Source organism: Branchiostoma lanceolatum, chromosome 18 (assembly GCF_035083965.1).
Source record: "Branchiostoma lanceolatum isolate klBraLanc5 chromosome 18, klBraLanc5.hap2, whole genome shotgun sequence".
In the NCBI taxonomy this organism is placed as follows: Eukaryota; Metazoa; Chordata; class Leptocardii; order Amphioxiformes; family Branchiostomatidae; genus Branchiostoma; species Branchiostoma lanceolatum.
In genome coordinates, this window is record NC_089739.1 from 59,356 (window position 1) to 73,245 (window position 13,890).

The 13,890-nt window shown below is 45.6% G+C and overlaps 1 protein-coding gene across 4 annotated transcripts in view; it reads right to left on the reverse strand.

The window, feature by feature from the left end:
• Window positions 1-491: 491 nt before the first annotated feature.
• Window positions 492-13,890, reverse strand: part of LOC136424438 (transcription factor GATA-4-like) — a 58,851-nt gene continuing 45,452 nt past the window's right edge. For 3 of the 4 annotated variants that reach the window (XM_066413039.1, XM_066413038.1, XM_066413037.1), the window contains 4 exons: window positions 12,420-12,565; window positions 11,047-11,172; window positions 3,344-3,467; window positions 492-2,746 (listed from right to left, as the gene is read on the reverse strand). In XM_066413039.1, the coding sequence (XP_066269136.1) occupies window positions 2,469-2,746; window positions 3,344-3,467; window positions 11,047-11,172; window positions 12,420-12,565 (674 nt within the window). In that variant the 3' untranslated portion in view covers window positions 492-2,468. Of the gene's footprint in view, window positions 2,747-3,343; window positions 3,468-11,046; window positions 11,173-12,261; window positions 12,393-12,419; window positions 12,566-13,890 lie in introns of all 4 variants that reach the window. The other variant, XM_066413040.1, reaches the window with a different exon arrangement.

Below are 13,890 nucleotides of genomic sequence, written 5' to 3' on the forward strand. Positions count from 1 at the left end.
CTTAACTAATTGCTAACCATTACTAAGCTTTCCAGGATATCAGTTTAAACTAACTACTCATCATCACTCATGTGAAGTTAACTGGTTACTAACCTTTACTAAACTTTCCAGGTTGTCAGTAAAACTAACTACTCATCATCACTCATGTGAAGTTAACTAATTACTAACCATTACTTAACTTTCCAGGTTATCAGTAAAACTAACAACTCATCATCACTCATGCAAAGTTAACTAACTACTAACCATAACTTAACTTTCCCGGTTATCAGTTCCAGTAACTTCTTCCACCATCCTGGGTATCTGCACCACCTAGTGACCACTTCCCAACTTTCTACAGACAGAAGTAAAACAAACACTCCCAGAGAGTCTTCTGTAGTGAGGGGTCATGCTACTGTAGGGTTATTTCAGCCCACTCAGATAGGCTGTTGTACCAAGCTAAATACGACTCCAGTCACAGCTAGCAGTAAGGATGAAATACTCAGACTCGGTGCCATATTTTCAAGATTTATTTCACATAAAGTTTTATACAACTTGTGCATTTGTGATAGATTACAAATGTCGCCAGTGAAACCTGGGACTTTGCTGTCTCACGTCATGTTTGCTCATTTATTCCTCCTAGCTACACAACAATGCTTCATCTCCCCTTTACATTATCGCTAATTGCTTTTGACGGGCGAGTCAAGAATTGTATTTTTCTGCCATGAATTCAGATTTCACAGTTAAATTGCAGTAACTTTTCCATCCTCGCCCTGATACTGCTAATCGTACCACAGGACGGTTTCCCTGATCTACATTTTCACACATCAGATTCTCAATAAATATCCTAAGTACACATGTACTTAACTCTCCTCTACCCAAGCCCCCTGCCAGGTGCTGTTTGTTGTACAATGTGAATGGCTTTGTTATCAAAGGGCAAAGAACCCCATCAGAGTGACAGAAGGAAAGTCTTGCATTAGTGTGGTCCATTTACATTTGATGTGCCCAGGACATTTCCCACAAATCTTTACAGCTTCTTAAGGAACGCACAAGGCACCTTGGATAGGGACGGTTCAGTCAAGACAACTTAGCATCATCAAACTGGCATCATATATAACTATAAGGCATCTTCAGGTTCATACAGATAACTTTCAAGTAGAATCTGATTGTAAGACTTAAAGGCACAATTCGGTGATTCTGAAATAACATATGTAATGATTTTATCTCTTGACTATTTGTCCATTTGTGCGGCAGCTTAACAGCGTTGGAAGACTTATTCAGTTCTGTAGCTAAAACTAATAACAGGTTGGCTTGTCATCCATGTTTTCTCATTCTGCACCATGGCAACATCACTGGTATCCATGGTTACCCCCATTCTGCACCATGGCAACATCACTGGTATCCATGGTTACCCATTCTGCACAATGTAATTTAGATGACAGGTGCCTATGTTTTGTCATGCACCTTGTTATGTTAGATGTGATTTTTGATTGAATGTATCTCTAAAAAGTGTGAAATTAACTGATTTAACAGAATCACGTTTAACAGCAGCCCTTCAAATGTTTTATTGTACTCCATAAGTGTAAATATGTGAGACATTTTTGACTCGGCGTTTACCGGTCTCTGTGACTTTTGGAAGGCAAAATTATCACTTTGTACAGGTCAGGCTTGATGTAGGTCCAGAGCTGGGAGGCAGTTGCTGGATAGCACAGCCTCAGGTCAAACTAGATATCCTTTCCTGAAGGTCAGGGTCACCTTGAGGTGACCTTCATCTTATGCATTAGCAGTAACAGAATCACATGACCTTGGGCATCAATGACATGACCTAATTTCTTTACACAGAGGTGACTTACCATAATCACTAATTTCTACTTTAGCTACTCTAATCCCCAATGAGAAGGTGGTGTCCTCATTCCTCCCATTGTCTCCACTTGTGCTGCAGTTTCACCGGTGAGAATATTGTGATTGTCAGACAAGCTCCTTCCCTCCGTAAGACAGCAGTCGTCATGGCAACGTGAGAAGCAACATTTTGGCACATAATCGGGCAGTCCCCTCTCACAGACTCAAGTCATTAAACATGTCTCCATCTGTGATTAAACATGTCTCCATATGATTGTCCAGAGTGCATCGAGCGGTCAGCCTCTCCCAGTTTTCTGTGGAGAATCTCCCATCTGAGACTTGGGTTCATTTCTGTAGGGTGTGTCTCTTCCAGAAGCAGAATTAGCCGGTAGTGTTTATCCAGTATTAGCACAGGCCTGGCTCTCCGGTTGTGGCTGGCTGTCCGGTTCAGCTTGTGGTGACGGTGGTTTCTGCTGGTCAGTTGTGCTCGGGGTGGTTCTGACTGGCAGGCTCGTCAGTTCTGATGTGGGTGGTTTTTGTGATGAGTCTTGCCGTGGGTGGTTTAGGTGATCAGTCTTGTCATGGGTGGTTTTGACTGGGTTTTGGCTGGACAGTTCTGATGTGGGTGGTTCCGATGTGGGTAGTTCTGAAGGTTAGTTATGATGTGGGTGGTTCTGGTGACTGTGGCTTGTGGCGTCTAGGGCCATTGCCATGGTAACGGGGGGTGAGGGGGAGACCTTGGGGTAGGGGGGTTGCAGGCCGGGGCTCTGGTCAGGGGTGGGGAGGGTCCCCAGGGTGGGGCTGGGGTTCATCAGCATGGAGGGGTGCGAGTGGGAGGAGGCCTGGCTGAGAGACGCCTGATTGGTCGAGTGGTTGCCATAGTGAGGGCTGCGGGTCTCCTCGCTGCTGTGGGTCGGACCACTGGAGTCACCTGCACAACAACAATAATTAATAATCACACCTGAAGAACAGCAAGAATCAATAATCACAACTACGGAACAACAATAACCAATAAACACACCTACGGAACAACAATAACCAATGATGGCATATAGTGCAATGCTTGGCTGGATCATAACAGTCATTCACCCTCACTCACTCACCCAACTTACCCATCCACCCCCTCACTCACCCACCCAACTTACCCATCCACCCCCTCACTCACCCACCCAACTTACCCATCCACCCCCTCACTCAACTGTTTACTCACTCACTTGCTCGTCCACTCACACCTATCCTCTAACCCACTCACTAACTCACCCATACCCTCACTTATCCTTCTGTCTGAGGTGCATAGAACCCACAGTCACCTTCAATCAAACATAATGCATAACCTGGCTCCCACGCTGAAGCAGCCTGCACATGAGACAGGACATGCCTTCTATAACATCACATGCCTGAGAAGGGTGAGGTCAGGCACAGCCTTTTTCTGAACAGTATTGCTGCTTGTTTGTGATCATGTAACAGATAGACACAGTACGTGCAGTAATGTACATGTAGCCAGGTGCAGAACCAGTCTGAAACTAACCTGTGTTGTTACTGGTGCTAGTAGGAGGCTTGCTGTCCCCGCCCCCCTTCCCCTTGTTCAGAGTTTTCGGTTTTCTCTTCCTGGTCTGGATTCCATCTTTCTTCATGGCCAGTGGCCGGTTCACCTGCAAGGAAAGAAAAATCAGTCAGGAAAGCAATTTTTGGGACAGGTTTGCACCAGGATTACAAGACTGAACATAAGGAACACGTCCAACAGGCAGAAATCATTCAGTTGCCTTTCTGTAGAAAGTCAAGTCCAGAGGGGTTTTTTTCTGTTGAAAGTCAAGTCCAGAGTTTTGTCTGTGGTACGCCCTGTAAGTCCAGTGTTTACAAGTAAAGGTGGTGCGGAGTCCCTGGCAGCTAACTGATCCTCTCCCAGCCACATGTTGGGCTTTAGGTGTGGCTTACCTGCCCAGCCTCTCCCGGCCACATGTTGGGCTTTAGGTACGGCTTACCTGCCCAGCCTCTCCCGGCCACATGTTGGGCTTTAGGTACGGCTTACCTGCCTGCTCCACCCTTCCTGAACAGGGGCCATGTGGGAGGCTGCCCGCCTTTAGACCATTTCCGGTAATTTGTACCAGCCTTAGGAGGAATCCGACAACTCCGGGCAATTGCAGATGTTCAAGTTCAACACTCACTCAAGTTCAGCCCTTCCTTTAGTCCAAGAATCACCCACGTTAAACCCTTCCTCAAGTTCAACCCTTCCTCTAGTTCAACCCTTCCTCAAGTTCAACACCCGCTCAAGTTCAACCCTTCCTCTAGTTCAACGCTTCCTCTAGTTCAACGCTTCCTCTAGTTCAAACCTTCCTCAAGTTCAACCCTTCCTCAGGTTCAACGCTTCCTCTAGTTCAGCCCTTCCTCAAGTTCAACCCTTCCTCTAGTTCAAACCAGGAGGAGATATGATACCATCCCAGCATTCCTCAATACACATCCTGCAATACACACCCACAGATGGCTGACTGTGGGCAAGAAGCATATAGACTTTTCATGTTGCTTTTGATATTGCAGCAACTGGTGCAATTTGACCATTAGATTTTCTTCTCTTGACTTGTCGAAAGACTTGAGTAGTCCATGAGACTGTCTGACCTTTGTAATTTGTGTACAACTTTCTAAATTGTGTCACAAACACTTGCGGAACATTGTACAAATATTCACCACAAATTTTGTGTCCAAACTTGACCAAACTACAGTGTTTTTCTGAAAACACTGTTGATTGATGATATCATACTACTTGTGCATCAGAAAAACATAAATGCACCGAAAAGCACCTGTGGGAAAGTAAAGAAAATCATATTTGATATTGTTTTTGTAATAATTGTAAACAAACATAATTTTCTTTACTTTACCATGGGTGCTTTTTGGTGCATTTGGGTTTTTCTGATGCACAAACAGTATGATATCATCAATCAACAGTGTTTTCAGAAAAACACTGTAGTTTGGTCAAGTTTGGACACAAAATTTGTGGTGAATATTTGTACAATGGTAAACAAGTGTTTGCGACATAATTTAGAAAGTTGTACGCAAATTACAAAGGTCAGACAGTCTCATGGACTAATCAAGTCTTTTGACAATTCAAGAGAAGAAAATCTAACGATCAAATTGCACCAGTTCTTGCAATATCAAAAGCAACATGACAAGTCTATATGCTTCTTGCCCACAGTCAGCCATCTGTGGGTGTGTATTGCAGGATGTGTATTGAAGAATCATGGGATGGTATCATTCCCCCCCCTGAGTTCAAACCTTCCTCAAGTTCAACCCTTCCTCTAGTTCAACACTTCCTCTAGTTCAACCCTTCCTCTAGTTCAACCCTTCCTCAGGTTCAACGCTTCCTCTAGTTCAGCCCTTCCTCAAGTTCAACCCTTCCTCTAGTTCAAACCTTCCTCAAGTTCAACCCTTCCTCTAGTTCAACACTTCCTCTAGTTCAACCCTTCCTCAGGTTCAACCCTTCCTCTAGTTCAAACCTTCCTCAAGTTCAACCTTTCCTCTAGTTCAACACTTCCTCTAGTTCAAACCTTCCTCAAGTTCAACCCTTCCTCAGGTTCAACGCTTCCTCTAGTTCAGCCCTTCCTCAAGTTCAACCCTTCCTCTAGTTCAAACCTTCCTCAAGTTCAACCCTTCCTCTAGTTCAACACTTCCTCTAGTTCAACCCTTCCTCAGGTTCAACCCTTCCTCTAGTTCAAACCCTCCTCAAGTTCAACCTTTCCTCTAGTTCAACACTTCCTCTAGTTCAAACCTTCCTCAAGTTCAACCCTTCCTCAGGTTCAACGCTTCCTCTAGTTCAGCCCTTCCTCAAGTTCAACCCTTCCTCTAGTTCAAACCTTCCTCAAGTTCAACCCTTCCTCTAGTTCAACACTTCCTCTAGTTCAACCCTTCCTCAGGTTCAACCCTTCCTCTAGTTCAACACTTCCTCTAGTTCAACACTTCCTCTAGTTCAACCCTTCCTCAGGTTCAACCCTTCCTCAGGTTCAACCCTTCCTCAAGTTCAACCCTTCCTCAAGTTCACCATGCGTCCTGATGCCCAGAGCCTGTGCTCAGCTCTGTAATGTGTTTTTCACTAACATTCCAGTTTTTAAGATTCCATTTAAAACTTACAGTTGAAAACAGTAACATTTTAAGCTTTAAGAAGTGGGGGAGGTAATGAACTTGGATGGACAGTAATTTAATATTATATTTCAGGGGAGCCCCCAAATCCAGAAGTCCTCCCTACCCCCTGCCTGACTGTTTCATGGAACACTCCTGTTGGTGCTAGACTACAGAAGGATTCTGGAATGTTAAATGGGAATTAAAGGAACACAGGTTGGTTATCAGCATACTTCTAACCTCCAGTGAAGTTGTTGGTAGATAAGAAACTCAAAACGCTTCCTGTTAAGCCACACTAACATGGCTGACATCTGCGCTGAGGTTGACTTTGGCCAGACTCCCGGGAACAGAGGAAATGTTGCTTGGAACAGATGGGAAGCAACAAAGCCTACAACAGGGTTCTACCAAACTGTGAGTCACTGTGACTCATCATAAAACTAACCTGCAGAATGTAAGAAGAATTAATGGTTGTCAGGAAATTGCTAACCACAAAATGAGCGTAAGCTTTTTTTGCGCAAGGTGCATAAGATCAGTCTGTGTGTAAGAAGCGTTGCTGTAGTTGTCAGAAAACTGTCAGAAGGATCCCGCTGATTCCCACGTCCAGCTTGCCTGCTCCTGACTACAGGTTCTCTACTCACGGCTTTAGCCCTGACCCAGAGTTACTGAGACCACTCCTGTCTTGTTGGCCTCTGTGCAGAGCTCAGAGCAAGGATTGCGAATCCTTCTGCCTGAACTGTGGATGCCTTTCTTGTTTGTTTTGATAACAGCTCATCAGATATGCTAGTGTTGATCTGGGAGACTCAACAACAGAGAAGCTACAAGGACAAAACAGAGACGTAGAATCTTATCACCCATGAAAGCGGCACCAGTTATCATCTAAACTGCTTCCAACACTGTTGGCAATGGGAGTGATTAAGAGTTAAACACCTGTCCCTGTCCTGGTGGTTTGTAAGGGAGATGGGTTTACTGACATCTTCAGGTGTGAAGATGGCACAGCAGGTGTTCTGCAGCAGGTGCGATAAAAACTGTAAAACTCCATCCTGATGGTCAATAAAACCCAGCATGGACAATGCAGCCTCCATCCTGCCAAGGGAAGTGGGTCACTTTACTGGGACTGACAGACATTAATATTAGAACAAGCACTGCAGCTAGAGGTTAATATCAGAGGAGTTCCCTATTGTCCGCCATGCCCTGTGTTGTGATAGGAGAGGGGGCCCCATTGTCTCATCCTGATAAGGAGAGCGTGCCCATTGTGAAAAGTGCATTGGTCCCGATAAGAGAGAGTGTGCCCATTGTCAGCAGTGCCTTGGGTCCTGTATTCCTTATCTAAACAGCACCTCTGACTCCAATCACTGACACTTTATCAACTGGATAAAGGGCTGCTGGAAACAACAGATCAATGGAGCCTGCAGAGATTAGGGAAGGGTTGTGACGTCAGGGAGCAGAAGGGGTCTGGAGTAGCCTTGCCAGCCTGGCTGGGTGGAGGGTGACAGTGACGTTATCACAACTGTAAACTTACTGACAATCAGTTCAAATCATGCTGAGAGCAGGCACTGTAATAACATACTTTGGTCCCTACAGTAATAGTTTCTAGTATTGAGAGAGGATAACCACAGGCCTGCTCTTACAGAAGAGCAACTGTCAGAGACTCCCCTGGTCCTTTATTCAGTCCTAATTGGCTTCAGAGATTAAAACTCTTCCTGGTGGTCCAGCATCAGTGAAGCATAATCAGGATAATCAAGGTCTGTGTTCTCTTATCAAAGCTGGATTGTTTCTGATAGCAGACTCTTATCAAGCCGATTATTGCCCACCTGATGTTCCAGCATCACTACATTATTCTCTTTGAGATATCAGCAGGAAGAGAAGGAAATTTTCTTTGGCCGCATCAATGGAACTAAGAGTTGCTAAAATGAAAAGGCGAAGCCCATTGCCATAGTGACCCATCCAGACAGTTCATACTGCCTGTTGCCATAGCAACCCATTCAGACAGCCTGTTGCCATGGTGACTGATACATCAGGACAGCCCATTGCCATGGAGATTGGTACATCGACACCTCTCCATCCGTTGGCAGGTTTTCAGCTGGTTGCCATGGAGACGGGTACATCAGGACCAGCCCATTGCCATGGTGACCGATACATCAGGGCCTCTCCATCCTTCAGCTGGTTGCCATGGAGACGGGTACATCAGGACCAGCCCATTGCCATGGTGACTGATACATCAGGAATTCTCCATCCTTCAGCAGGTTGTCAGCTGGTTGCCATGGTGACCGATACATCAGGGCCAGCCCATTGCCATGGTGACTGATACATCAGGAATTCTCCATCCTTCAGCAGGTTGTCAGCTGGTTGCCATGGTGACCGATACATCAGGGCCAGCCCATTGCCATGGTGACCGATACATCAGGGCCTCTCCATCCTTCAGCTGGTTGCCATGGTGACTGGTACATCCATTGGCAGGTTGTCATGGTGACCGGTACATCCATCCGCAGCTTGTCAGCTGGTGGCAGCTGGTGGGAAAGTATGGGGAGGGGGATTTTCCACATCCTGGAGTCGCTAGTCCGGGGATTTCAGCCGGCCCAGCCCTAATCCACTAAGCCGCTCAGCCCTGCCGGAATGTGTCCGCTGAAACCCGAGCAGATTGGGGGGAGGGGGGGACCAGGTTTTCACTGGTGATGAGCTGGGACTGAAGAATATAACATCATGCAATATGCTCAACTGTAGTCCTAGTTTGATAGGCTTTGTGCTGACACCACAAGGACAGGTCCTCCCTGTGATAGCTCACCACCGACACAAGGCTGAGGTAACAGCCCCACCTCTCAGACCTCACAGGGTAATCTTATATTCCAACAAGGTTCAGATAAAGGTGAGACCAAACTCACCCATACAAACTACTTCCTCTGCTAAACGAACGGCTAAGGCCTTTCTGCAACAGCTACAAAGCTATGGCAACAACATGCAGACATGCAAGCTTCCCTGGATCCCAGGTAAAACCTGCCTGTTCTGTGATACTACACTGCCCAGATCCCAGGTAAAACCTGCCTGTTCTGTGATACTACACTGCCCAGATCCCAGGTAAAACCTGCCTGTTCTGTGATATCACACTGCCCAGATCCCAGGTAAAACCTGCCTGTTCTGTGATATCACACTGCCCAGATCCCAGGTAAAACCTGCATGTTCTGTGATATAACACCGCCCAGATTCCAGGTAAAACCTGCCTGTACTGTGATATTACACTGCCCAGATCCCAGGTAAAACCTGGCTGTTCTGTGATATCACACTGCCCAGATCCCAGGTATAACCTGCCTGTTCTGTGATATTACACTGCCCAGATCCCAGGTAAAACCTGCATGTTCTGTGATATCACACTGCCCAGATCTCAGGTAAAACCTGCCTGTTCTGTGATACTACACTGCCCAGATCCCAGATATAACCTGCCTGTTCTGTGATACTACACTGTCCAGATCCCAGGTAAAACCTGCCTGTTCTGTGATATCACACTGCCCAGATCCCAGCATGTTGAGCTGCCTGTTTTGTTGTACTACCTTTCTCAGATCCCATGTAAGAGCAGTGGGGAGCCTTTCCAATGTCAATGTCTGATATTTTCAGCTGTCCCAAAGGTTTCTTATCGGTAATTCTCCCCGTCAGCCGCAGTGTTTTGCCTGTAACTCCAGATAACAGGTTTCCAGTGCCTCTTTATCAGCAGAACCACTCTGCTTCTTACTCCGCAATTTAAATGCCATTTCTGGAATTTCAAACAAGCAGACTTGATCAAGTTCAACTCCAGGGCGATAACATTTCCTCGCCGCACTCTGGCCTTGTCAGTTTGATGAGCCTTAGAGGGGGGCAGATTTCTAAGGGACCAAAATGTGATGATGACGTGATACAAGACCTTAGGATTCACCATGACTCCCGCAGTCTTACCCTAATGTGCTGTTTCTAACTTCTCTGCCTGCATGTAGGGAGACCATAGGGTGACATGATGCATAACATTCTGCCATAGCTTACAGCCAGGACTGGTAGAACTTGTCTCCCATAGCTTACAGCCAGGACTGATATAACTTGTATGTAACACATCCCCTTATAGCTTACAGCCTGGACTGATACTAAGTGATAGAACTTGTATGTAACACATTCTCCCATAGCTTACAGCCAGGACTGATAGAACTTGTATGTAACACATTCTCCCATTGCTTACAGTCAGGACTGATAGAACTTGTATGTAACACATTCTCCCATTGCTTACAGTCAGGACTGATAGAACTTGTATGTAACACATTCTCCCATTGCTTACAGTCAGGACTGATAGAACTTGTATGTAGAACATTCTCCCATTGCTTACAGCCAGGACTGGTAGAACTTGTATGTAGCACATTCTCCCATTGCTTACAGCCAGGACTGATAGAACTTGTATGTAACACATTCTCCCATTGCTTACAGCCAGGCCTGATAGAACTTGTATGTAACACATTCTCCCATTGCTTACAGCCAGGACTGGTAGAACTTGTATGTAGCACATTCTCCCATTGCTTACAGCCAGGACTGGTAGAACTTGTATGTAGAACATTCTCCCATAGCTTACAGCCAGGACTGGTAGAACTTGTATGTAACACATTCTCCCATTGCTTACAGCCAGATGCCCTGATAGTACAAGTTGTATTTTCCTGTATTGCCGTGAAGTGAGTCTTGAGATACAGCAGTGACAGAGGTTAGGGGTCAGAATCGTTAACATTCCAAAACCCAGTTTCCATGGTAACTGCTGTGAAAGTATAGGACAGACTGGGCAGGTGTCACATGACTTATGAGCCCATGTTCAGTCTGGCAGGTTGCTGAAGTATTGTGCATTTACTGATTTATCCAGGACTATAGTTCCTTACAATATCTTCATATGTTGGGACTTTTGTGTCCTGTAGATAGTAAGTTCGCTTTGGCACAAGTTTCTCGATGGCATTTCCAGTAAGGCGACAGCAGTGTTCAGTAGGTTGATCTCAACTGTATTACCAGGTACCGACTGACTGACAGAGATACTTACATTATGGAGTTTGTAGTTGGATTTGATAAGAGTTCAGGATAGTTTTTTTACTCTATAACTTGTTTCATCTCTGGTAATGAATGCGCAGTACTTACGTTATGGAGTTTGTAGTAGAGGCCGCAGGCATTGCACACGGGTTCGCCCTCGTTGTTCCGGCGCCAGAGCGTCGTCTGTGTCGTGCGGCAGTTGGCACACTGCAGGCCCACGCGGCGGGACGCAGACTGGGGGGAACATGGAGGGCAGAGTCAGGATCGGGGACTCGCCGTGTATCAACATGTTCATCGACAGGGCATCAACAATAGTTCATCGACAGCACATCAACAACAGTTCAACAACAGCACATCAACAACAGTTGTTCATAAGCAGCACAGGATTGAGGTTTATGTCACAATTCCATACAGGCCTCATATTTATATGTTATCTTCTGAGAACATAAAATATTGAGAAAGAAAAGACAACTTAACAACTATATTCTGTGATAGGGTCACAAGGTGCTTTCAAATCTGAGAAAAGTGCTATTACCAGTTTCTTCAGGGCTTGGAAAGACTTCAGAAGAGTTTACCAATTCCTTTTGGCTTTCTTGGCAAGACTAAAACTGTAGGAAAAGTTAATAAGTTTCTTGGGAGACTTGTTGAAGAAAATAAATTTTACCACTTTTCTTGGGGGGGGGGGCTTGTGAAAGATAATAAATCTTACCACTTTTCTTGGGAGGATTTGTAAAAGAAGTTTTACCAGTTTGGAGGACTTCTTGAAAATATGAAGTTTTACCAGTTTCTTGGAGGGCTTGTGAAAGACAAGAAGTTTTACTTGTGAAAAATTAGAAGTTTTACCAGTTCCTTCGAGGGCTTGTGAAGGATAAGAAGTTTTACCAGTTTCTTAGGGGGGTTGTGATAAGAAGTTTTACCAGTTTGTTGGGGGGTTGTGATAAGAAGTTTTACCAGTTTCTTGCGGGGTTGTGATAAGAAGTTTTACCAGTTTCTTGCGGGGTTGTGAAGGATAAGAAGTTTTACCAGTTTCTTGGGGGGTTGTGAAGGATAAGAAGTTTTACCAGTTTCTTGGGGGGCTTGTGAAGGATAAGAAGTTTTACCAGTTTCTTGCGGGGTTGTGAAGGATAAGAAGTTTTACCAATTTCTCGGGGGGTTGTGAAGGATAAGAGGTTTTACCAGTTTCTTGGGGGGTTGTGATAAGAAGTTTTACCAGTTTCTTGGGGTGAGTGAAGGATAAGAAGTTTTACCAGTTTCTTGCGGGGTTGTGAAGGATAAGAAATTTTACCAGTTTCTTGGGGGGTTGTGAAGGATAAGAAGTTTTACCAGTTTCTTGGGGGGCTTGGCAAGACCGGGCTTCTGGGCGCCGTTGAGCTGCTGATAGAGCCCATAGTTCTGGTACAGACTCAGGTAGTCCTCCTTCCCTGAGTAGTTCAGCCAGTTGGCTTCAGCAACACCTACAAAACATGGAACCGTTTACTCACCAGTCGCCGCTGGGGCTTGATTAGGGGCCTGTTCACCCCGTTCATCTTGTGGTAGAGTCCACATGCATTGCAAAGATAGTGGCCTGTTCCATCTCGCCGCCACAGGGGGGTGGAGGTAGCGCCACAGTTGACACATTCACGCCCCTCTGAAACACCAAACACAACTGCTTTTAACAAAGACGTTCTTACTTTTGACGTTTCTTTTTTAGAGAAGGCAGGTTTCAGTGCTCAGAGGGGGATGTGGCCACTTGTGACGTTACCTTCACTCGGCTGTGGCGGCGAACCACAGCATTTTATCCCGACGGACTTCCCAAACGTTCCGCTGACTTTCCCGGACTTCACATCCCCCTCTGCTTCACTCTCATCCCGCCGGTAACTATGGTAACAGTAGCTATGGTGACGGTACCTCTGCGCTCACTCTCATACCTCCGCAAACAAACCTGGTGCATCTCATGTCTGAGAACAGTAACTATGGTAACCGTAGCTATGGTGATGGTAACTCTGCTTCATTCTCATCCCGCTGCAACAAACCTGGTCAATCTCATGTCTGAGAACAGTAACTATGGTAACATCTCGGACAGCCCAACCTAAATGATGTAATAGTATTCATTTTGTATTTGTATGCGTCATTGTCAGCTTTATCTTCATTTTAGTGGTGAAAAAAATTCGAAGCTTTTAGATATTAGCAGCTGCTGAACTTCTTCACCAGTGTCTTGTACATTTTCATGTTGATTAATAAAAAAAGACTATGGTAACAGTAGCTATGGTGAGGGTAACTATGGTAACTGTCCTGGAAAGAGAACTACATTGTCACATCCCTCCTAAGTGCTCCGGAATGACGACAAAAGCGTTAAAAGTTTAGCTGCTGTTTTATTGAGGGCTGATCCCAGCCATCCATCATGCTGTACCCGACCTGCATGCTGCCCATTGTCTGCCGCCGGTGGACAAGGCGGTGCGCGGCCATTGTGCAGGAGTTAAAACAAGGCGGTGCGCGTTCATTGTGCAGGAGTTAACTGGGCCCACATTGTGCCTATTGTTCTCTAATTTGCGGGGCACTCCGGAGTGCACAGAGCATTACATCGGAGTGGACAGTCCATTATTTACAATGGGCAGGACATCATATCGGGGTTGACACTACATTACGTTCGCGTGGCCGGTAGATTACACGATGTTCCACATGCGGACTGGACAGTCAGTTTTGATTATTGTCTCTTGTCCGATGGATACAGAACCGTTTCAGTCGAACATTTGTGTTTTGTGTAAGCACAGAAGATGTAAAGTGAAACCCTGTGAGTTTGAAAAACAGACATTGGTAAAACCAGAAGGATGATACTTTGCTGGTGGAATTATCAGTGGCCAAGACAAGAAATGCGATTGAAGCCTACTCAGAAAAACGCTCGTGCCGCACCCTGGATAAGATGAACGATGCCTCTGCTATTGGTGAATATCCGCATTCCTAAACCTTCTCTTC